The 25707-nt window shown below is 55.3% G+C and overlaps 1 protein-coding gene across 5 annotated transcripts; it reads right to left on the reverse strand.

Annotated features, from left to right (window-relative positions):
• Positions 1-50: 50 nt before the first annotated feature.
• Positions 51-23985, reverse strand: SMARCA4 (SWI/SNF related, matrix associated, actin dependent regulator of chromatin, subfamily a, member 4). Of its 5 annotated transcripts, none has more exons than XM_042020536.1 (36): positions 23834-23985; positions 22395-22472; positions 20327-20545; positions 19565-19697; positions 18861-19235; positions 18009-18107; positions 17236-17476; positions 16594-16720; positions 16331-16504; positions 15878-16051; positions 15523-15690; positions 15035-15085; positions 14699-14829; positions 14358-14415; positions 13701-13819; positions 13077-13227; positions 12422-12585; positions 12264-12330; positions 11917-12027; positions 11048-11290; positions 10417-10530; positions 9884-9991; positions 9359-9445; positions 8948-8994; positions 8594-8760; positions 7167-7330; positions 5602-5829; positions 5298-5384; positions 3965-4042; positions 2688-2906; positions 2072-2322; positions 1786-1891; positions 1606-1707; positions 1322-1454; positions 1063-1202; positions 51-647 (listed from the first exon to the last, which is right to left on the reverse strand). In XM_042020536.1, exons 3-36 carry the CDS (start codon positions 20504-20506, stop codon positions 615-617), a joined length of 4830 nt encoding a protein of 1609 aa, XP_041876470.1. In that variant the 5' UTR covers positions 20507-20545; positions 22395-22472; positions 23834-23985; the 3' UTR covers positions 51-614. The 5 variants fall into 5 exon arrangements, with proteins under 5 accessions (XP_041876470.1, XP_041876469.1, XP_041876472.1 ...); XM_042020535.1 differs by having other exon boundaries at positions 1786-1894; XM_042020538.1 differs by lacking the exon at positions 5298-5384.
• Positions 23986-25707: the final 1722 nt, after the last annotated feature.

A 25707-nucleotide genomic window follows, 5' to 3' on the forward strand; every position in this document is an offset into this window, starting at 1 on the left:
GGCACCCCCAATTCCCTCCCCCCCAGCTGCCCCCCCAGAGGTGACTCCACTCCCGTTGGATTAATTTATTAATTAATTATCAACTGCTGGGAATCCAGTGACAGCGACGGCATGGGGGGGTGGGACTGGGATTGGCTGGGAGGATCCAGATTGGGACCACTCAGGGCAGGCTGGGATGATCCAGGACAATCCTAGGACAACCTGGGCTGATCCCAGATGATTCAGGAGGATCCAAGACCACCCAGGATGGTCTGGATCACCCTGGATAATCCGGGACCATCCGAATCTGGGACAGCCTGGAACAGGACAACTCAGGACAATCTGGATCTGGGATGAGCAGGGACAACTCGGGACCATCTGAAACAACCTGGGATAAGCCCAGTTGGACCATCCTGGACAATCCAGGACCACCCAGATCTAGGATGACCCAGGAGCTCCGGTGGCTGGGGCAGCGCCGGTTCCAGTATAAATATGGACGAGGTTGGACGTGTTTTTTTTTTTGATTTTCAGGATTTTGGAAAGTCTTGCGTCACTGCCGTCGGAGCTACAGGGGAGAACAGGGGTGGGGGGGCTCTGGGGTTCCACGGGGATTCTGGAGCTGTGGAATGTCAGGGTCAGTCATCCTCGGTGCCACTGCCGGAACGATCCTGGAAAGGGGGGAAAAGGGGTGAAGAACTGGGGGCCAGCATGAGGAATTTGGGGAGTTCAGGATAGGATTTGGGGGCTTCACAGGATTTGGGACTGAGATGAGGCACTTTGGGGTTCAGCTCAACATTTAGGGTCACTCCCAAGATTTGGGATCAGGATGAAGGATTTGGGGGTCATTCCCAGGATCTGGAGGGTTCAGCCCAGGATTTGGAGGTCAGAACAAGGGATTGAGGGTCACTCCCAGGATTTGGGGTCAGGATGAAGGATTTGGGATCACTGCCGGGATCCAAGGTCACTCCCAGGATTTGGGGTAAGGGTGAATCCCCTGGATTTAGGGGTCTCTCTCAGAATCCAGGGTCAGTACCAGGATCCAGGTCCTCTCCAGGATCCAGTGCCATTCCTGGATTCCCTCACCTCCTCCTGCTCGTCCTCGCTCTCGTCGTCGCTCAGGAGGGGTTTGGGGCGTCCCCCCCGCCCCCCCCGGCGCCGGCCCTTCCCACGCTCCGGAACCTTCTCCTTTCGGCCCAGACGGATCTTCACCTTCACCGAGCGGGCTGGGGGGGGATCCAGACCCTCCAAATGATCCTGACCCTCCATCCAACCATTCTCTCCCCTCCCAATCCCCTCCCCTCCCATCCACCCACCCCCCCATCCCCTTCATCCCAACGCCCACCCTCCGACTCGGATCCTTCCTCCTCTCCCTCCTCCTCCTCCTCGCTCTCCTCTCCGTCGCTTTCCTCCTCCTTTTCCACCTTCTGTCGGACACTGGTGAACACGGACTGGAGCACGATGGAATCCTCATAGATCTGGGGGGAAATGGGGCATTCTAGGTCACTTCAGGCCATCCCAAGCCATTCCAAGCTGTTCCAGGCCATTTCTGGCCATTCCCAGCCCTTTCCAGGTGCCATTCCAGGCAATTCCTGGTTATGCCACGGGCTCTTTCCCGGTTTTCCATACCAGGGACCCCTCCAGGTTGAAGGTCTGGGCGTTCTGGCACAGCAGCATCACATCCTTCTCCAGGTCGTTGAGGCTCCGGTACTTGTGGTTCCGGATTCGCTCCTGGGAGCAGGAAAAGGGGTGAAGGGGGGGCTCGGGGAGGGGGGGCGGATTCCAGTGGATCTTAACAGATCCTGGTACCTTGATCTTCTTGAAGTCCACAGGTTTCCGGATGAGCTCATAGTATTCCGGCAGCTCCTTGCGAGACGGGAGCTGGATGAAAACCTCGCTCAGCTGCCGCCCGCTGCTGCTGCGGGGGGGGGAAACAGGAGTGAGGGGTGGCCTTCCTCATCCTCATCCTCATTCTCCCCATCCCCTCCCATCCCACCCCATTCCCTCTGATCGTCACCCTCTCATTGTGTCACCCATGGGAACGTGGCTCCCTGGGAATGGCCGGGAACCCCCCACAGCACCTGGCCCCCCTCACCTGTCCTTGTACTTGATGACGGCATCCACGATTTTCCGCATTTTCCGGGTCAGGGGGGGTGGATTTGGGGACAGTTTTTCGGCTGGGGGCCGCCCTCGCTTCTTCTGCTTCCGGCTCTCCTCATCCTTGTCCCGGCTCCGGGCGCTTGGGGGGGGCCCCGCGGGGCCCTCGGGCTCCCGCTTCCGCTTCCGCGAGGATTTCTTCTGCCGGACTTCCTCCTCGATCTCCTCCAGCGTCCCCTCCTCGATGGCCTGCGGGGAACGGGGATGGGGATCCCACAGGGATGAGGCAGGCCCACAGGGACTGGGGAGTCCTGGAAAGATGGGGATTTCCAAAGGGACCAGGGCTCCCATTTCCAAGGACCCTTGGGGTGTTTTTCTGGGAGCTGTGGGCCTTTTCCAAGACCCACAGGCGTTTTCTGGAATCTGGAGGAGCTTTCCAGGCCTCACAGATGTTTTCTGGGACCCGCCGGGATTTTTCTGGGATCTGTGGGCCTTTCCCTGGGACTTGTGGGCATTTTCTGGGGACCTGTGAGTGTTTCCCCAGGGACCCTGGACCCTTCCCAGCCTCCACAGGCGCCCTCCCAGCCCTCTGGGCGGATCCACCCTGGGAATACCTTGAGCCATTGTTTTTCTGTGAGGGAATCACTGTAATCCACTTCCTTGCGATGCCGGGAGCCGCGGCCGAACATCTTCTCCTCCTCTTCCTCGCAGGTGAGCCGCTCCACCTCGGCGTCATCCTTCAGGATCCAGGACGGGAGCTCGTCCTCCTCCATCAGCCGCGGCTTCCGCTTGGGATTCCGCGCCTCCTCCCGCCGCCGGTCCAGGTCCATGCGCTGCCGGAGCAGGAACGGTCACAGGGGATCCGGGCAGGGGTCCCGGGGGTCAGACAGGGATGAGGGATGGATCCAAACGGGGATTTTGAGGGAGTCAGGGGGATCTGAGGTGGGATGGGATGGAGGAGCCACACTCAGAGCCAGAGGCTGCTTTGGGAAAATGTTTCAGGAGTTGAAGAAAGCAACTCTGGGAAACCGAACTGCAACTGCAGGAGTTTCAGGAACTGGGGCAGGTTTGGGAACTGCAGGAACCACACTGTGAGCTGCAACTGGGAGCTGGAGGAGCCACACTGGGAGCTGGGGGTCTTTGGGGAACTGGGAATGATTTGGGAACTCCCAGAGGAATTCTGGGAGCAGCACAGGCTGCACGGCCAAAGCATCGGGGAGAGTTTTGGGAACTGAGAAGTTTGGGGAATGGGGAGTTCTGGGAATTGGGGGTGCTTTGGTTACCGGGAGAGCTTTGGGAAATTGGGAGTGTTCTGGGAGCCACCGGCCTCCCTGTCCTTCTTCTCTGTCCAGGTACAGCATTGCTGGCATTCTGGGCAGGGACACTCCCTGCGCACTGGGACAGGGTCCGAAGGGGGTCCTCACATCGGGAATGGCGCTGGCACCGTGGGGCTGCTGTGCTAGGACATGCTCTAGCTCTCCACCCCCCTCCCTTCCCTGGGCTGTGGGAATTTTGGGTGGGAAAAGGGCTTTTTCCACACTCTCTGCCACGCCTCCTCCTCCTGGGGCTCCTGAGCTCCTGCCCTCCTTCATCCTCTTCCTCTCCTCCCTCCCCCTTCTCTCCTTCCTCCTCCTGCTCATGGATACCTCAATTCCCCATCCTTTTCTTCCTCCCTCACGGAGACCCCAAAGCCCTCTTCCTACTCCTCTTCCTCCTCACAAGATCCTCCTCCTCTCATTTCCTGCTCCTCCTCCTCCTCTTCCCCTTGCTCCTTCTTCCTCCTCCTTTTGAGACCTCTCCCCATTTCCTCCTCTCCTTGCTCCTCCTCTTCCTTGGGAGATCCTCCTCCTCCCATCCTATCCTTCCACCCTCTCCCCCTCCCCTTCCTCACCATGAACAAGTCGAACTCCTCCTCGTGCCGGGCGATCATCTGATTCACGGTCTCGTCATCGGGCACCTCATCTTCCTCCTGGGAAAACCCAAATCCAGGCATTCAGCTGCTGCCCCCGGCGCCTCTGGCGCGGCCCCCCCAAGACCCCTCCGACGCTCGTTGGCTTCCCACGGATCGGGGACCTTCCTCAGGGTTTGGGGGCCTTGCGCTCCCCTTTGGATCTTTCGCTGTCGTTTGACCCCGTTTTGGGGCACTTCAGGCTCGTTTTGGTCATTTTGGGGCGGTTTCAATGGTTTTTTTGCTTGTTTTTGGGCGGTTTCAGCGTGTTTTGCTTGTTTTTTGGGCCGTTTCTGTGTTTTTGCTCATTTTGGGGTGTTTTAATATCTATTTGCCCACTTTTTGGTACTTAGCTCATTTCAGGGTGGTTCTAGCTCAGTCTGGGACATTTTTAGCTGGCTTTTCGATGTTTCTGTGTTGTTGTCCCTCATCTTTGGGTGGTTTCAACTCGCTTTTCGCTGTTTTCAGGGTGGTTTTAGGCGGTTTTTAGTTCATTTTTTGGGGGGGGTGATTTTCTTTTGAAAGTTTTCTCATTTTTAGGCATTTTTATTCATTTTTGCTTTCAGCTCATTTTGGCTTTCAGGCAGTTTCTTCTCATTTTTGGCTCTATTCAGGTACTTTTAAAGTTGTTATGGCTGTTTTTGTGCTGTCTTTAGCTCATTTTGCCTGGTTTTGGGCCAGTCTGTCTCACCTTTGGCCCTTTCAGGCCAGTTTTAATTCACTTTTGGCCCTTTCAGGCCAGTTTTAACTCACTTTTGGATCTTTCAGGCTGATTTGAACTTGTTTTGGGCTGTTTTCAGGCTGGTTCTAACTAATTTTTAGCACTTTTAGGCTCATTTTCATTCCCTTCTGGCACTTTCAGGCCAGTTTTAACTCATTTTTGGCTGTTTCCAGGCTGTTTGTTCCTCAGTTTTGGCACTCTCAAGCCATTTTAATCTTACTTTTGGCACTTTCAGGCCAGTTCTAAGCAATTTTTGGCTTTTTCAGGCTGTTACCATTTCATTTTTGCCATTTTCAGGCCTAACTCACTTTTGGCTGTTTCAGGCCTTTTAAATATCAATTCTAGCACTTTCAGGCCATTTCAATCTCACTTTTGGCCCTTCCAAGCCATTTCAATCTCATTTCTCGCTCTTCCCAGCCCGTTTCTCTCTGGGTTCTGTCCCTCCCTGACCGGCTGGGGCTCCTCGCGGGCCGATCCCTGCCTGTGGCGCGGCGGTGCCGGGCAGTGCTGGCGGGAGGATTGAATGGGCAGTGGAGACTGAACGACCCCGCTCACCTTTAGAGGTGCTTCCTCCGACTCAGCGCCCAGGCACAGGGAGGAGGCAGCGTGGGGGAAGCTGCCACTGCCCGCGCTCTGTCTGCTCTGTGGATAAACACAGGGATTCAGTCTCCAGGGCTGTCAATCCGGCGCCTTTGTTCCCGACGCTACTCCCAAAAAATTCCAAACAAGCCGCCATGCTCCTGCTCTGGGGTTGGTTTGTTGGTTTTTCTTTTTTCTTTTTTTTTTTTTTTTTTCCTCCTTCTCTTCTCTCTGTCTCCTGACCCCCGAATTCCCACGGGAACTCCGCTCCGGCCCTCACCTCATCCTGCTCCTCGTGCTCCAGGATGGCCTGAAGGAACGCCCGTCGCTCGTGGCTGGAGGATTTCTGGTCGAACATTCCGGCCTGGATCACCTTCTGGTCCACGTTGAGCTTGTACTTGGCGGCCGCCAGGATCTTCTCCTCCACGCTGTTGACAGTGCAGAGCCGGAGCACGCGGACCTCGTTCTGCTGCCCGATGCGGTGGGCCCGGTCCTGGGCCTGCAGGTCCTGGGGGAAGGGGCAGTGATAGCACTGGGCTCCCAAAAATCCCACTTTTGTCCTCAAAATCCACAGGGGGAGGTCTGGGATGAGGCCTGAGGGCGTTCAGGGATTCCCAACAATGACTGGGACACCAGGACTCTGTAAGTCCTGTGGGACGGGACCACATTGACCAAAGGGTCCCAAAACCCCTGGTTTTGTCCTCAAAATCTGCAGGGATTCCCAAGGCTAATGGGGATGTGGCAATGGGATCACCAGGACTATGTAAGTCCTGTGGGACAGGGCAAGTGTTGCAAGAGGAGTGCCAAACATCCCACTTTTGTCCTCAAAATCCACGGGGAAGATGTGGGATGAGCCCTGAGGGAGCTCAGGGATCCCCAGGGATCACAGGGATTCAGTAATGGGATCATGGAGGTCCCATGGGAAGGGGCAGCATCAGCCAAGAGGTGCTAAACTCCACTTTTAGACTTAATGGGGAAAACAGGGGATACACCCCAAGGGGTCTCAAAGATTCCTAAGGATTATGAGAATTTGGGTAATGGGATTGTTGGGACCATGTAGGTCCTGGAGGAAATGGCCACACTGGCCAAGAGGTACCAAAACCAGTGGTTTTAACCACAAACAGACCATGGGAGAGACGTGGGATGCACCATGAGGGGTTCAGGGTTCCCCCCATGGATTATGGGATTTTGGGTAACAGGATCGCCAGGATCCCAGGAACAGGATTCCTGTGGGAAAGAGCAGCATTAGACGAGGGGTCCCAAAAATCCCATTTTTATCTTCAAAGACACAGGATATGCCCCCCGCAATCCCAGAGGATTATGGCGATTCCAGAATGGGATCATTGGTTGCTCTCTCCTTCAGAGACAGAGGATGCGGGGAAAACCCAGCCCCACCACTGGGATTTGGGGGTGGCTCTCCAGGACAGCACCGGTGGGTCTTGGAGAATGATGGAATTCCAACCGTGTGTCTCCTCTTTGGGTCAGTTGGTTTCGGGGCTGGCTCACTGAGTTTTGGGTCAGTTGGTTGATCTGGGGTCATTGGATTTTGGGTTGCTCTTCGGGTCAGTTGGTTTTTAGGTCAATCAGTCGGTTTCAGGTTGGTCAGTCAGGTTTTGTGTCAATCAGTCAGGTTTTGGGTCGGTCAGTTGGGTTTTGGGTTGATTTTTGTGTCAGTCAGTGGTTTTTTGGGTCAATTGGTTTTGGGTTGATTTTCAGGTCAATGGATTGGGGTTTGGGTTGTTTTTTGGATCAGTGGGCCAATTTCTAAGTTGATTTTTGGGCCAATTTTCAATTCTGTGGATCCATTTCAGGGCCGATCTCCGGGCGAGTGGGTCCTGGCCATACCTGGTGTGGGTTCCAGTCACTGTCGAAGATGATGACCGTGTCGGCCGACTGGAGGTTGAGGCCCAGCCCCCCGGCCCGCGTGCTCAGCAGGAAGATGAAGTACTCAGAGCCTGGCTCATTGAACGTCTTCAGCAACATCCCTCGGTCCTCTGCCTTCGTGGTCCCTGGAATTCCACACAGGCGTCACTCCCGCCCCCTGGCACCAGAGTCAGGGGCGCTGGGGGGTCCGGAGGGTGGTTTCATTGGGAATGGGGAGCCCTTTCCCCCCAGGAGGGGGGTCCTGTGAAAGATTGGGCTGATTTTGGTAGAAAAATTGGAAAAAGGGGTGGATCCCACTCTGGGGTGGGGGAGGAGGTCTTCCAGGAGTTGGGATTGCAGCGGCCGGAATTATGGCAGCATTGAGGCCATTTTGGGCCTGCTTTCAGGGATACGTGGGGGCCACAGGTCACATTTTGTGCTCAAAGCCCAGAATTCAATTCTTAATCCATGTGTATTTTAGAATCATGGAATGATTTGGGTTGGAAGGAACTTTAAAGCCTATCCTGTTGCAACTCAACCCTGCAATCCGACCTATTAATCCACATTTATTTTAGTAACATGGGAGTCCCCAAGGGCCCTCCCCCAACCCAACGGGATCCCAGGATTAATCAGGAGATCAGCTGCAATAAATGGGAAAAACAGCAGCAGGCAATGAGGACATGATGCCTCAATATCAATCTTTGACATCCTGAGATCAGTATTGACACCAGTATTTGACATCTTGACATCAATCTTCTATAACTAGATATCGATCTTTGATATATTGATATAATCTTCGATATCTTGTTACCAAACTTAGAAAGTATTTATATCAATCTCTGATATCTTGATATCAGTCTTGATAGAAACCTTGATCTTGTTATCTTTAATGTTGATCTTGATACAAACCTTGATATCGATCTCTCTATTGGTATCTCAGTATCAATGTCTCGATACACATCGTGTGATCTGGATATCAAGGTATTGACCCTGATATCTTGGTATCAGTCTTGATGTCTTTGATGTTGATCTTGATATAAACCTCGATATCAATCTCACTATCGATGTCTCAATATCAATGTCTTGATCTTGATCACATGATCTGGATATCAAGACATCGACCTTTATATCTTTATTGGTATATTATCTCACTTTCTCCCTTGATATCTATTTTGACAGATTGAGATTTATCTCGGTATCTTCACATCTACTTTGGTATCTTTACTTAGAGATTTATCTTTGTATCTTGATGGTTTTGTATTTTTCTATCTTGATATTCCTCAATACCTTTCTGTCCAGCCCAGTTATCTTTATTTCTTTAGATCTTGATATCTTTCTTGATGTCTTGACCTTGAGCTCCACTTTGAGCAGGGCACTCACTGTTCCCCCACCCCCACGGGGGAACTCACCATCCAGCCTGAGGTATTTGAAGCCGCGGTAAGCGAAATAGTCCTCCATGATGGTCATCAGGGAGGTCATCTGGCAGAAGAGCAGCACCTTGTGGTTGGTGGCCCGGAGCTTGGGCAGGATCCGGTCCAGGAGCTCAAACTTCCCAGAGGCACGGTATAAATCCAGCCTGGGATGGATAAAAACAGGAACGATCAGGAAAGCCGGGATTTGAGGCCGAAAATGTGGTGTCTCCCCCTTGCTGGGATCATCTGGCTTCCCCAGGGTGGGGGTAGTTCATCCTCCACCCCTAGAAACCGCTTGAGTTTGTAAATTCACAAATTTCTCCACTGGTAATCCCAAAATTCCTGACTCACCCCTGCACGATCCCGCCCGTGAACCCCAAGTGCTCCGAGAAGGATTCCTGAAATTGGGAGGAGAAATAGTGTCAGAAAGCAGCAGAAATCAATCAAAAAAGATCTAGAGCTGCCCTAAAGAGCCAAGCCCTGCTCCCGCCGCCAATTCCCTCGGAAGCTAGTGAGGGAATGGATCGGTCGGGTGGAAAACAGAGCGATGGAAGGTGGGTGGGCCTGATGCCCTGATTTGGTTCATCCTCGTTAGGTTTAGCTCTGATTTGGTTTATCCCTCTTTGGGTTTATCCCTGGTTTTGGTGGGTTTATCTCTTTTTTTGGTTCATCCCTGGCTTTCCTGGCTCTAACTCTATTGGCTTTATGCCCCTTTGGGTTCACCCCCCTGGATTTATCCCCGTTTCCACATGTTGGCCCCACCTCGATGTGCTGGAACATGTAGGGGTGGTTGCAGATCTTGCGCAGCTGCATGATCGTGTTCATCAGCGTCTTCGTGCCACCTTTCCCCTGCCAGGAACCATCCGGGAGGTTAAAAGCCCAGATTAATGCTGGGTTCCATCTTTATCTGCCAGTGCAGCGTCCCCGGGAATGTTTGGGAACGTCGACTGGGAGTTCACAGCCCCAGAAAGGGGGCTCTGAAACATTAAAATAAATTCAAGGTTTTAAGAAACCTCCAAGTCCCCTTGAGGCAAGGCTGCTCCTACTTGGCTGTTTTGGGGGAATGGAGCTGAAAAATGGAATTTCCCACCTCCAGCTTTTAGCTGGGACCAAAGCGTCTCTTTCTGATTGTTTTGTGGCTTTATTCTCCTCGCAGACCTGCTGATGGCTACGAGAAGCCTCCATGGATCACCCAAACACATTGGGGGCCCAAGCTCAGCCCAGCCCATAATGGAAATAAACCCGCCTCCACTCAGCATTCCCAGCACCGATTCCCCAAATCCAGACCTTCTTGTCCTTCTCGGAGCCGTCAGTGAGGAGGACACCCTTGGCCTGCATGTGCCGGTACAGGACCCGCTGCAGCGCCGACATATCGCACTTGATCACGTACTCGACCTGCCAAAAGCCAATGGGGACTCACGCCCAGCCCCTCGGAACCCCAGACAAGGGGTCCTTCTGCTCTGGGAAGCCCCCAATTCCCAGAGGGATCACAACCCAGCCACCTGCTCAACCCAACCCATCAAGGACTGCGGAGCGAGATGGAACTCTGCCTGCACATTCCGGGATGGGGGACAGCAGCATGGAGACCCCTGAGGTGTAGTCCAGGATGGGGAAGATTGGGATGGACCCCAAAACCCCACTCTGAGAACTCCAAGTCCCCAGTTCCCAGAGGGATCAACCCCACCACCTGTTCAACCCAACCCAGCAATGACTCCGGAGTGGGATGAAGCTCCAAGTGCACATCCCAGGACAGATAAGAGCAGGATGAACTCCCCAGTCATATCCTGGGATGGGGAAGGCGAGCGGACCCCCGGTATCACCTTTTCCGGTAGCTGAGCTTCCACCTCCTTCTTGAGGCGCCGGAGCAGGAAGGGCCGGAGCACCTTGTGCAGGCGGCGGATAATGAGGATCGTCTCCTCCTCATTCAGGTCCACCTGGCCAGGGAAGGGAATTGTCACCAGAAAATGGAAATTGTCACCAGAAATGGAACTGGATGGAAGCCCAACATCCCAAAACACCAGGTCCCTCTGCTCCAAGAACCCCCCGATGCCCAATTCCTAGCAGGATCAATCCATCTGCCTGCTTGACCCAACAGCAAGTCTGGAGCAGGATGAAGCTCTGTGAGTGTATCCTGGGATGAGGAGGGCAGGAAATTGTCAGCAAGGAAGGGAATTGTGACCCAGAGAAGGGAACAGAGCCCTCAATGGCAACACTGAGCCACATCCCACAGCTCTAGGGACGCTTCCAACCCCTCTGGAGCCATGAATGATGACACCACATCCCACCACATCCAGAGCCACTTCAAATTTCTCTAGATCCATTAAAGGCACTGATCCACATCCCAGAGCTCCAGGGACGCTTCCAGCTCCTCCCTACCCATTGACATTGACTCCAAGCCCGTCCCCACTGCCGGCAGCCCCCACCCGCTCCCGCATCTCCCCTTTCCCACACCTTCTCCCCGGTCATGGCGAAGGGCGCATTGAACCACTGCTCGAAGGTGCTGCAGCTCTTGAAGATGGTTGGGAGCAGGAAGTTGAGGAGGGCCCAGAGCTCCGGGAGCTTGTTCTGGAGTGGAGTCCCGGTGAGGAGCAGCCGCCGCGGGGCCACATAGTGGGTGTTGAGCACCTGCGTCAGTTTGCAGTGGTGGTTCTTCATCCGGTGCCCCTCGTCCACGATCATGTACTTCCAGCGGATCTGTGGGAGTGGGAAGGGCAGGGATGGTGGGAACTGGGGGGTAGGGATGTGCCCAGAGTAGCCCGTGATGGTTCGGTGATGCCGGAGGAGCTCAAAAAGGCTCTGAGAGGGGAATATACCGGGAGGGTCCCCCCACATCGGGATGGGAATCCAGGTGATTCACACCAGGATGGGAATCCGGGGGATCCCTGCCAGGATGGTGGATCCCAGCTCTACTGAGGAAGAGGCCCTAATCCCTCAATCCCAGAATTTGGGATCTGGGGCATTATCTGAATGTTGTTCCATCAGCACAACTGCTCCATCCCACTTATCCTCCCCCCACGGTCACGGATCTGAACCGCTCGGCAACGAGGGTCTCGTAGGGATCCAATTAATATTAATTATTCAGGGAATTTTTCATGAAGCGAGAACCACATATCCACTGGATCATGGGAAACATTGCCAAAAACTGGGAGCAGGAATTCCACCTCAGCTTTGGCCACCGAGGGGGAATAGCTCCTGTGGGAGCTCCAGGGAATAAAATACCAGGATTTGGGGATAAAAAAGACAGGGATTTTCCTGTTTGCACCATCCCTGAGCCTGGTGAGATTGGGAAAATCTCAGAGTCCAGTGCTTCCTGGCCTCACCTTGGCCAGGATGTGCTTATCTTTGATGATGTACTCGTATGTTGTAAGCAAGACGTTGAATTTTCCGCTCCGGAGCTGCGGGACAAAGGCGCGTCGTGCCGCCGGAGAGCCCTGGAGGGAGAATTCCAACCGGTAATGTCAGGCCAGAAGGGAATTCCCAGGAGAGGGCTGTTATCCACAGGGAACAGCAAAGTGAGGAGGTTTGGGGGGTTCCTGCTTGCTGAGGAACAACTGAAAATGGGATTTCATAGATTTGGAGCTGGGATGCAGCGTGGCTTCCTCGGGATAGCAGTAACAGAGCAGGAAGAGGAAAAGGGAAGCTGGAATCCAAGGAACGTGGCGCTTACCTTGTAGGAGACCTTGACCACGGAAGGAGCCCATTTGTCGAACTCGTAGGCCCAGTTGGACAAAGTCCTGCGGGGAAAGACACAGAAAGGGTGGGAATCTGGGAATGTGGGGCTGGAGCGGCGGCTGGGTGAGGTTTTTCAGGTGCTCCAGCACTCACGAGAGCGGGACGATGATGAGGAATGGGCCATTGATCCGCTTATGCTCCATGAGGTATGTGATGAGGGCGATGGTCTGGATGGTTTTCCCCAATCCCATCTCGTCTGCCAGGATCCCGTTGAGGTTGTTGTTGTACAGGGACACGAGCCATTCCAGGCCTTTGATCTGCAGGAACGTGGATGGGGGTTGGAACGGGGGTGGGAGAGTGGCCGGCCTCACCCCCCCCGCCCCCGCCCCGCTCCCAGCCTGGGTGCACGCAAATGAGCTGGTAACGAGGCTGGGGTAATTATTCAGAGCCAGTTGTAGGAATTGGGATATTCCATGGATTCACACGGAACATGATGGGTTTGGCTTTCAGCAGGGAGCAAGTCCAACTCGTTATCTTGCTCCGGCTCCATCTCGTTATCCCACTCTGGCTCATTATCCCACACCATTCCATTTATTATCCCACACCACCTCAGACTCATTATCCCTTTCCAGCTCGTTATTCCTTCCCAGCTCTGACTCCTCATCCTGCACCAGCTCTGGTTCCTTATCCTGCTACAGCTGTTATCCCACCACAGGTGTTCATTGGATCCAGCTGCTTATCCCATCCCTGGACCACCACAGTCCCTGCTACCTCCCTTGGCACCCCCGTATCCCCGACATTCCCAGACCTGGTACTGCTTGAGGACGCCGTTGACCATCAGGGCCGACTGCTTGTCCACACGCTCGGTCACGGCGTGAGCCACGGCGTAGTAGGACTGGAGCCCCCGCGCCAGTGCCTGTGACACCCCGTACTCATCATCCACGTCCTGCTTGGCGTTCCTGCCCGGAAAACCGGGATAACGCGTCACGGCGCACCAGGGAATGGGGTCAGAGTAGGGTGGGAGGGAGTATGGGGAGATAAACAGGGGGAGAGGAGGAAACTTGGAGGAAAAACAGGAATAATGGAAGAGACCGTGATCTCGGGAGGGAAAAACGTGGATGAGAGTGGGGGATCCCTATTCCTCGTGGGCAGAAAAGGGAAAATAAAGGAGGAAAAGGGGAGACGATTTGCATTCTTGGGGTGAAAAAAGGGATGTTTGAAGGATGATGCTGTTGGGGGAATTCCTGGGAAGTGCCATCAATCCTGTGCAGGGTTGTTTTCCCACCAAATTTCCGGATAAAATGCCATGTCAGGGCTTGTTTTGGGAAGATTTGGAAAAAAATGGGCTTAGGGGAATGCTGCTCGTGGAACACCGCCCCTGGGGCGGGGAAGTGATTGGGAATGGGAAGCTGGAGCAGGAAAATGAGCTCACTCAATGATGTGTCGGGCGTCCACTTCTGAGACGTCGTCGCTGTCCGGATCCGGAATCTTCTTCTTCTCCTCCACGGGCAGCGCCGGCTGTGCTGGCTGCGGCTGCTCCTCTTCCTCCTCCTGCGGGATTCCCAGGAATTCCAGGGAAAACCGCCTCGGAACACCCTGGGAAGCACCTGCCCCCTCCCACCTGAAGCTCACAGAGACGGGAGACTCCCACAGGATCCCGCCGTTCCCTTTGGAATGGCCAAGGTGCCACGTCAGGAATATTTCAGATGAAAACTGGGATCTCCCAAAGGGAATTTCCAAGTGTTCCTGGCTGCCCAGTGCTTGTTCAACACAGAGATTCCATTTTATCCCACTATTTTCTTCAATTTTCATCTCAGTTCATCCCATTTTTTAATACTCCTTTTTCCCATTTTTTTATCCCATTTGAATTAATTTTATCCTACTTTATCCTATTGTTTTGTCCCATTTTACGCTATAGCTTTATTCCACGTTATCCTACTATTTTGTCTCATTTTAATCCACGTTATCCTCCTGTTTCATTCCATTTTATCCCATTTTTTTTGAGCTGCCAAACAGGCATTGCCAAGGTCAGCTCTTTGTTGTTCTTCCCAGAACGCTCCCAGCGGGAATGCGGTGGGACCCCCCTCACCTCCTCCTCCTCCTCGGAGCCGCTCTCCTCGCTGTCGGAGCGTGGAGCCACCTCGTACCTGCAGGGAAAAAATGGGGAACAGGGAATTCCAAAAGAAATTTGGCTCTGGCATTCTCAGCTCCCTGTTCCCTTCCAGCTCTTACATCCCCAGCCTCCAATTTCCTCCCAGGTCTAGCACTCCTAGCTCCCTATTCCCATTCCCAGTCCTCCACTGCCATTCTTGACTCCAGCATGCCCAGTTTCCCATTCACATTCCCAGCCCCGGCATTCTCAGCACCCCATTCCCTCCCAGCTCTGGTATTCCCACTTGCAGCATTCCCAGCCCCCCATTCCCGGCGTACCCAGGATTCATTTCCAGCCAGGCCTCAAGCTGCCCAGCCTTGGGCGCATCGGTGCCGGTGAGGATCTTCCCACTCTCCACATGGATCACCTTTACTGGGAGGTCGCTCATCTGGCTCGTCTCATCCAGCGGCTGCAGGAGAGGCCAGTGGATCGGGATTGGGAATTCTTGGCCTCAACCCCCCCGAACCCGCTGGGAAAAGCGGGGGTAAAGGGAGGATCCGGACGGACCGGGTAGGACACGGCCCGCACTCCCCGCCTACAGTGGGCTGGAGCAGGATGATCCCTGTGGCCCCTTCCCGGCCATCCCAGGATCCGTGGGATGAGCCCGGACTCACCTCCCCATCAGGGCCGATGGCTGGAGCCTGTCCCTCGGTGTTCTCTGCCTTCTGTGGGAGAAATGGGGCAGGAGGAGAAGGAAAAGGAAGAAGAGGAAGGAGAGGAGGAGGAGGAAGGAGAAGAAAAAAAAGAGGAGGAAGAGGAAGAAGAAAAGGAGAGGAAGGATGGGAAGGAAGAAAAGGAGAGAAGGAAAGAGAAGAGAGTCAAGAGAAGAAGGAGAGAAACAAAGGAAAGAGAAAAGAAGAGGAGGAGGAGAGCAAGAAGAGAAAGAGAAAGGACGGAGAAGAGAAAGAAGAGGAGGAAGAAAGAGAAGAAGGAAAGAAAGAGAAGGAAGAAAGAGAAGAGGAAAAAGGGAAGGAGAGGAAGGAAAGAAAGGAGGAGGTGGAAGGAGAAGGAGGAGACAGGAGTCAACCTGGGCAGTACAGCCCTGGTGTTCCCTCTGTGAGCCATTCCCAGTGCCATTCCTGGAGTTTCAGCTTTCTCCCACCTTCTTCTTCTTCTTCTTTTTCTTCTCCTTGGCCACCTGGGCTGCCTTGTGCTGCCGCACGAGCTCTGTTAGGTTGGCCACGTACTCGTCTGTCTGCTGCAGCAGGTAGGCCAGGCGCTTGTCCTTCTTCTGGTCGATGAGCTTCCGGTAGCCCTCCTCATCCTCCGCCTGCCCGGGGGTGAACAACACACTTGAGATCACTTGGGAGCAGCTGGAAACACCCTGACCTCACCCCACACGCCCCCTGGTGCCCCTACTCGCCCTCAGCGAGGACAAAGATCCTGCCACATCCACCCCGATCCCGCCCCTCCCGTCTCTTGGCCGCCTTTTTCCCGGTATTGCGCGTCCGGCTCACCATGAGCCGGCGCATCCGTTCCTTCTCGATGCGCTCGTTCTCCTTCTTCTGCTCGCGCTCGGTGTTGGCGTGGTACGTGGCCACTGCCTTGGTCAGCTTCTGGATCTTCCCGCTCACGCTCCGGTGGTATTCCTTGAAGTCCTTGGCATGCTGCAGGATGCTGTTGAGGTATTCCTGTGGGAACAGGACACAGGCATCAGATTGCAGGGCTTCGTGTGCGGAGATTGCACAGGAAGTTGGAGAACGGCAGAGTTGGGAGGGATTGGTGGTCATTGGAAGAGAGTAACAGGAATCAGAGGGTCCCAATGGTCTGTAGAGGGTCCCAGTGGCCATCACCAAACTCTTGGCCACCATCATCCAGAGTCAGCCTTCCCCAATCCCCCAAACTCGGTGATTCCCTTAAAACCTCCACCCCTGCCACCTCCCTGTCCCAATTCCCGGGAACCCCCCGACCTGATGCTTCTGCCGGCGCTTCCGCTCCTGCTCGATCTTCTGCTGCTTCTCCAGCTTCTCTGTGATCCGGGCCTCGCGTAACGACTGCCGCTTGCTGCGCTTGTAGGCCTTGGCGTTGAGCGCTGTCTCCAGCGCCGTGTCCCGCCGCATGCACACCACCACCTCCTGCCGCAGCTGCAATCCCGGGAAAACCACACGGGATCAGTCCCCGGGGCAACCCCGCAGGCTCCCTGCTCCCAAATCCCAGTGATCCCGGTTCCCACCTGGCGCTGGAAGTTGAGCAGCCGCAGAGCCTTGAGCTCGATGGTTGCTTTGGTCCGCAAGTCCCCAGCCAGGGAGCCGGGAAGGTTCTCCAGCTCTTGGATGCGGTGGGCGATGCGAGCTTGGAGCCTGCGGAGGAGGGGGAGGGATTTCGGGATGAGTTCAGCTCCACTCCCGTCCTAGTTCCCGTCAGGAAGAGCATGGGAGCAGGGCGAGGGCATTGGGAAGTCGCTGCTGGAATCGTGGGATGGGTTTTGGGAACCCCCATGGGAACAAGGACACAGCAGGGCTGGAGCGTGGCCAGGGAAAGGCAACGGAGCTGGGAAGGGTCAGGAAAAATCACCAAGGAAAATGTTCTCCCACTCATTCCTCTGGATCTTGGGAAGAGGAAAAATGGGATGAAGGCCGTTGGGGATGGGAGAAACCTTGGGACTCTCCAAGGAAAACGCACTCATCCCTCTGGACCTGTGGACACCAGGAAGAGGGAAAACAGGATGGGGGCAGCTGGGGCCGGGAGAAGCCTTGGGAATTCCAAGGAAAATGTCCTCTTGCTCATCCAGAAGGGTCTCAAGAAGAAGGAACATGGCATGGGGGCATCTGGGAGGAACACTGGGAATTCCCAGGAGATCCAGGCGGGGCCATACCTGTACTCACGCTCCTGCAGGATCTCAACGGGGTCGAGGCCGCGGGGTTTCTGGATGGGGGTGATCCGGTTCTGTTTGGGATGGATCGGGAGCGCAGGCGGCGCCGGCTGCCCCGGAGAGGGTGGGGGGGGCCCAGGGGATGCCGGGGGCACGGCCGGGGGCACGGGGGAGGGGCGGCCGGCAGGGGGGGGCGGCAGCAGCTTCTGGGGGGCCCCGCCTGGAGCCGCCGCCGACAGCGGCCCTGCAGGAACAGGTAGCCTGGGAATACCGGCCCGGGGACAGGCGCAGCAGCTTCCCAGGGGATGTGGATCTCGAGTCCCACAAAAAAATCTAATCAGTTGGTCACAAATGAAGTTAAATTCCCCAAAAACGTGAATATCTGGCTTGGAATGAGCTTGTGGACTAATTGCAGAGATTTAATGGGAAATTCATCCCAATTCCCCCCAAAACTCCAATTATTTACCTGGAAATTAGCCCTAAATCCCCCAAAAGGTCCAATTATTTGGCTAGAAATCAGCCCCAAATCCCCCAAAACTCATGCTGTTTACCTGAAAATTAACCACAGTTCCTTAAAAAACCCCAAATATCTGTCTCAGAATGAGCACACGGATCCCTGGGAAGCTCCAGTGTGGAACTTAAACCAGCCATTCACAGAACTCCAGCCCCAGTTTCAGGGTTTTAACCAGGAACTTCCTTCCATTCCCACACCCCAGAGCATCCCTTGCTGACAGATCTGGGATGAATTCCCAGAATTTTTGGGATCCCGGTCTTACCTTCTGGCCAGGGCTTGGGTGGCCCCCCAGGGGGCTGTCCTGGCATCCCGGGGGGAACTCCTGAGGGTCCGGGTGGGGGCATGTTGGGCCCCCCTATTCCTAGAATTTCCCAAAAATTGGGCAGAAAAGGGAAAAAAGAGAGGCAAATCCCATGAGGATGCTGACTCCTGGGGGAGATTCCCAGCAGGAAGGTTGGTCTGCTCTGGCCGAAGATGAGGACCTGCAGGTACAGCCCCCTTTCCCCTGAACTGCCAGAGTCCGGACGGATCCCAAATCCCAGCCTCCGGAACGCCCACAGACACGGACGGGAGAAGAGCAAGAAACCCAAACTGGGGGATACTGGGTCAACCTGGGACCTAACGCTTCCCGTGGATTATCCAGGATGGAACGGGATGAGGTCCCTTCCCACGGATCCCTTGGGACAGAAAGGGACGAGCTCTCCATGAATATCCCAGCACAAGCTCCCCCGGATCTCCCAGGATAATGCGAGATGAAACGGGACGAGCTCCCCACAGATCCCTGGGACGGAACGGGACGAGCTCCCCACAGATCCCTGGGATGGAACGGGACGAGCTCCCCACAGATCCCTGGGATGGAACGGGACGAGCGCCCCTCGGATCCCTTGGGACGGAATGGGACGAGCTCCCCACAGATCCCTCGGGACGGAACGGGACGAGCTCCCCACAGATCCCTGGGACGGAATGGGACGAGCTCCCCACACATCCCTGGGACAGAACGGGACGAGCTCCCCACAGATCCCTGGGACGGAACGGGATGAGCATCCCTCGGATCCCCCAGGACACAACCGGACAGACACCCCCAGGCCCCCCTTTCCCCCCAGCCCCTCCTCACCGTGAGGTCTGGAATACCCAGGCGGCGCTGGCCCCGCTCCGGGCGCTTGTCCCGGGCCCTGCGCGGTGCCGGCGGGCGGAGGTAGAGCAGGAATCTGCGGCTGCATCCCGGGCAGGGGCCGCTTTCCCTGGACAGCAACCTGGAGGTGCTCCGGGAGCGGCTGCCCCCGCGCCAGCAGCTTGTAGGCCATGATCTGGGCGCGGAGCTGGTGCAGCTGAGCCGCGTTGAACGGGGACGGGCCCCGGCCCAGCGCCGGCGAGTCCGAGCCGGAGCCATCCAGCGCCGCGCCAGAGCCGCCTGCAGAGCCGCCGGAGGGGCCGTTGGATGGCACCGGGCTGGAGGCGTGCTCCGAACCGCCCAGAGGAGACGGATAACCTGGTGGGGAAAAGAGGGATGCGCTTGGGAGCGGTGCAAGGGGCTGAATTCCAAACCAAAATGAAAGATTTACAGCTGGAATTCCCAGAGAGCGACGTCTGCCCTCAAAATTAAGGATTGCCACCCTAAACCCCACAGGATTTCACTGTTCCTCCCCCAAAATCCAGCACATAGACCCAGAAATCCCCCGGAGAGCTGCCGGAATCCAGGACTTTTGCCCCAGCATCCAGGATGTAATCCCGGAAGGATGAAACCCCCCCCCCACAAAGCCGGGGTTGGGACACGGCTTCCCCCCCTCCCCCCGTCACGCTTCTTCCCACGCTCCCAACCTTGGGAATGCTGATCCATGGGGCTGGGGGGGGGCCCCATCCCCGTGTGCCCCCCCGGCCGCATTCCCATTCCCTTCATCTGCCCGTAGCGCGGATCCTCCGACATTCCCTTCTCGTGCATCGGATCCAGGGGCTGCAGGAGGGAAACATCCCAGGAAATCAGACACTGGCACAACATTCCTGGACAAAATCCCGACGCTCCCAACCCACCCCACCTGCAGAATTCCCAAGAATTGGAGCTGGAGCTCCGTTTCATTATTCCCGGAGGTGCCGGATTCCAACCGCTCCGGCTACGAAAATCCTTCCCGCAGCACAATTTCCTGGATTTTTTTATTAAAAACCCCATGGATTACAGGCAAGGAACTGTTGTTAAATCCCTAAATCCAGGAGGAGAAACCTCTCAATTAATGAGTTAATTAATGGGGCCCCGGGGCGGGGGATTTTCCCATTTCTGAGGTTTTTTGGTGCATTTTTGGAACGGGAGAGTCCAGGACAGATTTGGGGGGGATGGGGGTGAAATAAGTTGTGAAAGGAGAGAAGAAACGGGAATGGGAAGGGGCTGCAGGTGCAGCTCATGGATTTTAATTAAATCCCTTAATTATTCTCCTCTTCCCATCTCCTTCCGCTGCTGGAGGAGGAAAATGGATCATTCCGGCACTGGGAATTCACAGAGGCAATGAGGTCCAGGGGACACATGGATCAGGATAAATCCCCCGGCCACGCCCGAGGGTTTCTGAGGCCCGGAACGCTGGGATGCGTCACCTTGTGCAGGGGGTGGATGGTGTCCGGGGCGTATCCTGGCGCTGGCAGCGCGTGTCCTGAGTGTCCGGACCCAGGCGAAGGGCCGGGAGAGGGGCCCAGCATGGATCCCGGGGAGGGGCCGGGACCGGGAGAGGGGCCGGGCCGGGGGGTCCCTCCCAGCGGAGGCTCCGGAGTCGCCATCTCACATCCAGAGCTGGGAACGGGCGCCTGGAGCTGCACCTGGAACAGGGGATCCGGGTTAATTTTGGGAATGAACTGAGGGAGCACCAGGTGGGAAACGCCCTTCCCAATGCACGATCAAGGAATGAGCAGGAAACCCTCTCCCTGGTCCATGCTCAGGCACGAGGAATATTCCCAATCCATCCTTGAGGCAGTTGGAACAGGAAATCAGCTTCCAAATCTGTTAACAAGGAATAAGCAGCAAGAATTCCCTCCCAAATCCAGCATTCCGGAACAAACAACGGGAATCCCATTCCCAATCCGTCCTCGAAGCAGGAGGGCTGGGAAATCTGCTTCCTAAACCATCACGGAGGGATGAGGGATAGGAACCCCCCTTCCCAATCCACCACCAAGATCTTAAGAAAAAGGGAATCCCCTTCCCAATCCATTGCTGAGGAACGAGGAACATGGAATCTGCTTCCGAGTCCATCATCAAGGAATGAGGAATGGGAACGCCCTGTCCCGATCCATCTCAGAGGGCTGCGGAGGGAAAAGCGCCGCTCCTGCGCAAGATCTGGGAATTTCCAGTCATTCAGAAGGGCTGCAAAGAGTCGGGACACTCATCCCAATTTGGGGTCGGTTGGAATGGGTTCGCTGGGATGCTGGGAAGCCACGTCCACCCTCCAGTCCCAAAGAGGGAGAGATTCCACCTAAAGCCACTGGAATTCTTATGGGAGACGCTCCTTTTCCAGGCAAATCCCTTCTCTTTCTAAGGAAAAAACTCCTTTTCCAGAAAAAAATCCCTTTTCCCAGGCAAACCCCTGTTTTTCCCATGCAAATCCCTCCTTATCCAAAGCAAGTTCCTCCCTTTTCCAGGCAAAACCCAGAGTAGGTTTTCCTGGAAAAAATCCTCCTTTTCCAGAAGGAAAAAAACCCACCAAACTTTCCAAGCAAAATGCTCATTTTTCCAAGCAAAACCCCATGAATGCTCCAGAGCAGCACCGAACCCACAGATTTAGTAATTCCAGGACCTGTGGGTCAGGAAAAGCTCACACAAACTTCCACGTTCCCGCTCGTTTCCTGCTGGAAAACCTAGATTACAGCACCAGGGCAGCGATTCCCAGGACATGGAGCAGTCACGGCTAGTGGTGGGAAATCCCCAAAACCCATCAGGAAACTTCCGTGGCGGCGCCCGGAAGCTCCTTCATTTTTAAAAATGTGTTTTCCTGGGATGCTGCTGCTCCCCGAGGATCTGTGCACATCCCTGGCCTCCCCCAGAAACTTTTTTGGCTTAAAATTCTCAGATTTAAAGGAAGGAAAGTTCAACACCCACAGAATTCCAGGATCGGGGGACTGCTGCCTGGGAATCACCATTCCGAGGGTTCCGACACTCCCCGGAACAATGGGAAATGAGCTCAAACAAGCGGGATCGTTTTCCCCGATTTTCCCCACTCGGGTTGTGCCAGCACCAGGAAAACCCAGACTTCCCAGCACCTGCTTCCCCCTACATGGAGGGATTGATCCCAATTTAAGTCATTCCAGCCCTTGGGAATCTTCCCTCCTCCCAGGGGCAGAGCCATTCCCGTCCCCTCTTCTGACAAGGAAACAGCGATTGACAAAGCGCTTTTCCGGGAAAGAGAGGGATTGATTCCTGCTGGATCCGGCAGGAGCTCATCCCGGCACGGCTTTCCCAGGAAAACCACCGCCATTCCAGGGATACTGGGGAATGAATCTTTAATTAAGCTCCATTCCTGCTCTTTTCCAGCCCTAGCACCACCACTCCCTCCCACCCACAGGAATTTTATGCCTGATTCCAGGGAAATCTGTCATTTCCAAGGAAAATATTCCCGTGGGACGTCATTTCCCAGATCCTGGGGGGGGGGGGGTTTCCCAAAATTCTGGCACCCACCTACAGGCACGGGAGTCTTCGATGCCTCTGGAGGGACGAGCTCCTAACGCCGGGCTGGAGGGTAAACCGCGAATTAATCTGGAATTAAGTCGGGAACGTCATTATCGGGCAGCACCGGAGCACTAACAGAGCACAAGACGCCTAAAAAATGGCGATTTCCTCACGGATGAGCCCAATTTGGTGGATTTTTAGGCAATTTGCCGACTCCCAGCGAGGAAATGCTACAAAAGCCATTAAAAAAATTGCACTTAATTACTCCTGGAGGCAGCGGATTCCACCTGCTCCAGCCACAAAAATCATTCCCGCAGCACAATCTGATTTTTCTTGGATTGTTTCATTAAAAACCCCCCTGGATTACAGGCAAGGAATTGTCATTAAATCCTGAAATCCAGAAAAGAAACCCTTGGATTAATGAATCAATTAACGGGGTTGCCAGGGGGCGGATTTTCCCATTCCTGAGGTTTTACAGCCCATTTTTGGAGCAGGAGAGTCTGGGAGAGATTTAGCAGGGGTGGAAAAGAAGTCGGGAAGGGGAAGAGGAAATATGAACGGGCTGCGGGTGCAGCTTCTTAATTCTAATTAAATCCCTTGATTATCCTCCTCTTCCCATCTTCATCCACCTCCGGAGGAGGAAAACGGGTAATTCCGGCAGCGGGAATTTGCGGAGGTGAAAAGGGCGGGGGATAAATGATTCAGGATAAATCTCCCCCTTCCAAAATCGGGGGTCCTGCTGCGACCCGTATCCCCCCCGGATTCTTCCAGGAAGGGGCCAAACTCCCAGCGGGAAACGAGGGAGCTTATCCGCGGGGCCTCGAAAACCGCGTGATCCTCCCTCCCCCCCCACCCTCAAAACCGGGGAAAAATCGGGTAATTTGGGGGCGAGGAGGGAAGATGGGAAAGGATGGGGAAAAGGGGTGGAAAAAACGGGATTCCCAAAACCAGCGGGGCCGGGCGTGATCCCACATAACTGGGAAGGGTCTCGGTTGGGGGGGCGGGATAAGCCCCCTGGGATCAGAAGGATTTGGGGGGGTGCGGGGTTGGTGTCCTCGGGAAGGACAAAGACGGACACGGCCCGGGAGGATTTGGGGGGGGGGGGGGAAGGGAACCATGGCCCCGCCTAGTACGACAAGGGGGGGAAAGAGGGAAACGGGGGAGGAAAATGGGGAAGGATATAGGGAATCTGGAAAAAGCCGATACAGGGAGAAACCAGGGGGATATGGAGGAGGGAAAACGGGGGAATATGGGATGGGAAAAGGGGGATATGGGGAAGCTGAAAAAGGGGAGGATGCTGAGGGGGCTGAAGTGGGTGACCGATCCTGTGAGGAGGGGGATCCCCAAGGCCGCCCCCCCCCGGGCTGAGGTCGCCGCCGGTCCCGAACAAAGGGCCCGTGACCCTCGCGGGCCGCCGTACCCGCCCCGCGCCCCCCGCCCGGCCTTACCGGGGCCGGGGCCCTTCCCGGGGCCCTTCCCGGGGCTCATCCCGACCCGATCCCGGCGCGATCCCGATCCCGGTCCCGGCGGGGGAACAAAGGAGCCGCCGGAGCCGCCGCCGCCGCCTCAGGGAGCGCCGGGCCCGCGCCTGCGCGCCCCGCCCCGCGCCGGGCCCCGTCCACCGCGCGCACTCAGCCAATGGCGCGGCGCCCCAGCGCCAGCGCTACCAATGAGCGGCGAGCAGAGGGGCGCGCGCGCGGCGGCCCCGCCCGCCCCCCCCAGCAAAAGTAGCCAATGGGAGCGCGGCGAGCTGCCCCCGTGGAGGGAAAGGGGGGGGAAGGAGGCGAGGCCGCGCCCACCCGCGACGCGACAGCCAATGGGAGACGCGTTCGCCGATTTTCCCCGCCCCCGCCTTGCCCGAGCTGTCAGTCACCGGCCCTCGCAGCCATTCAGCGCGGCACTCTCCCTCCGCGGCCAATGAGAAGGCGAGGAAGGCACCGGGGAGGCGGGGTCGGCGGCGGGTGGGGCACGCGCGTGCGCGGAGCGCGCGGCACTGCGGCGGGGGGGAGGGGCGGGGGGGAGGGACACGAGGGGTCCTCGGGATGGGGGCCGAAAAGGGGGGGGGGGGGTCCGCAGGATTCCCACCGTTTGGGGTGGAAAACCCCTGAATGAATAAAATTCCCCCAGTTGGAGCCATAAATGGACATCGGTTCCCTAATTGGTCTCCTATTTCGGGATAAATTTAATGGGTTATAAATGAGAAGTAACGAAATCCCGGGTTTGGGAGAAGGGGGGGTGACTCCGTTTATGGCTCTAGTGTCGCCATTTACATGTCCTGGGTTCAGTCACCCCCTAATTTTTGGGATAGATCCACTGGAATTAGGCCAACTTGATTTATAAACTGAACTCTGAGTTACACCAGGAATTTGGGAGGTCCCGAGTCGGGGGAAGGGTAAGTGAGATGGGGGGGGGGGGGTCCCATCTGTAGCTCTGCGATGTCACTACCCACCCCCATCCCCAGTTTTTGCTACAAATCCACTGGAATTCAGCCAATTTAAGGAATTCTCAAGTAAATTCCGAGTTGTGGCAAGCGTTTGGCAGGAGTTTAGGAGCGCGTGTGGGGTCAACAAGTGGGATTCTGCCTCCTAAAATTGGGAACGTCGGCGAACGATCACAAAACCGCGTCAGCATTACCTACTTTGCGATCGCTGTGCAGCTGCACAAGAAGAACGTCCCTGCTGCCAGGAAAAAAAAAAAATAACACCCAAAAAAATCCAACTTCCGAAATACCAAAGTAAACCATTTTTACAATACCAGACAACCAAACTTCAAAATACCAGAATACCAAGTTCAGAAATACCAAAACGATTCCATTTCAAAGCAACAAAATAGCAAGTTCCAAAATACCAAAGTAATTCCATTTCAAAATACCAGGATATCAAGTTCCGAATATCGAAATGGTCCAATTTCAAAATATCAAATTCCAAACTACCAATTTTCAAATGTCTGTTTGGATTTGGCCTGGGCCCGTCAGGATAAGCCATAACCGAGCTCCAGAACCCTCCGTGAATGTGTCAAACGCTTCCAAAGAAAGCCGAGTCAGTGACAATTCCAGAGGAGAAACTTTAGGTGATGTCCTATAATCAGTGGGGAAGTTTCTTGGCAGTTATGAACCTCAGACATATGGAATTTTGGAGGCAGAATTGCAATTTCAGCCTCGGACCCCTGGAGGAGAAGGGCAGATCTTTCCCAGAGGAAGGGAAGTACCATTTTGGTCCTTAATGCCATTAGCAAAGCAATTGGAACAAAACAATGACTTATTTACAGATAAGCTTATTTATGATGAGGATGATAAGCAAGTAACAGAAATGAACTACGTGGA

Source organism: Corvus kubaryi, unplaced genomic scaffold (genome assembly GCF_017639235.1).
Source record: "Corvus kubaryi isolate FWS band 111438036 unplaced genomic scaffold, C.kubaryi_AGA036_p1.0 37003, whole genome shotgun sequence".
Lineage (NCBI taxonomy): Eukaryota > Metazoa > Chordata > Aves > Passeriformes > Corvidae > Corvus > Corvus kubaryi.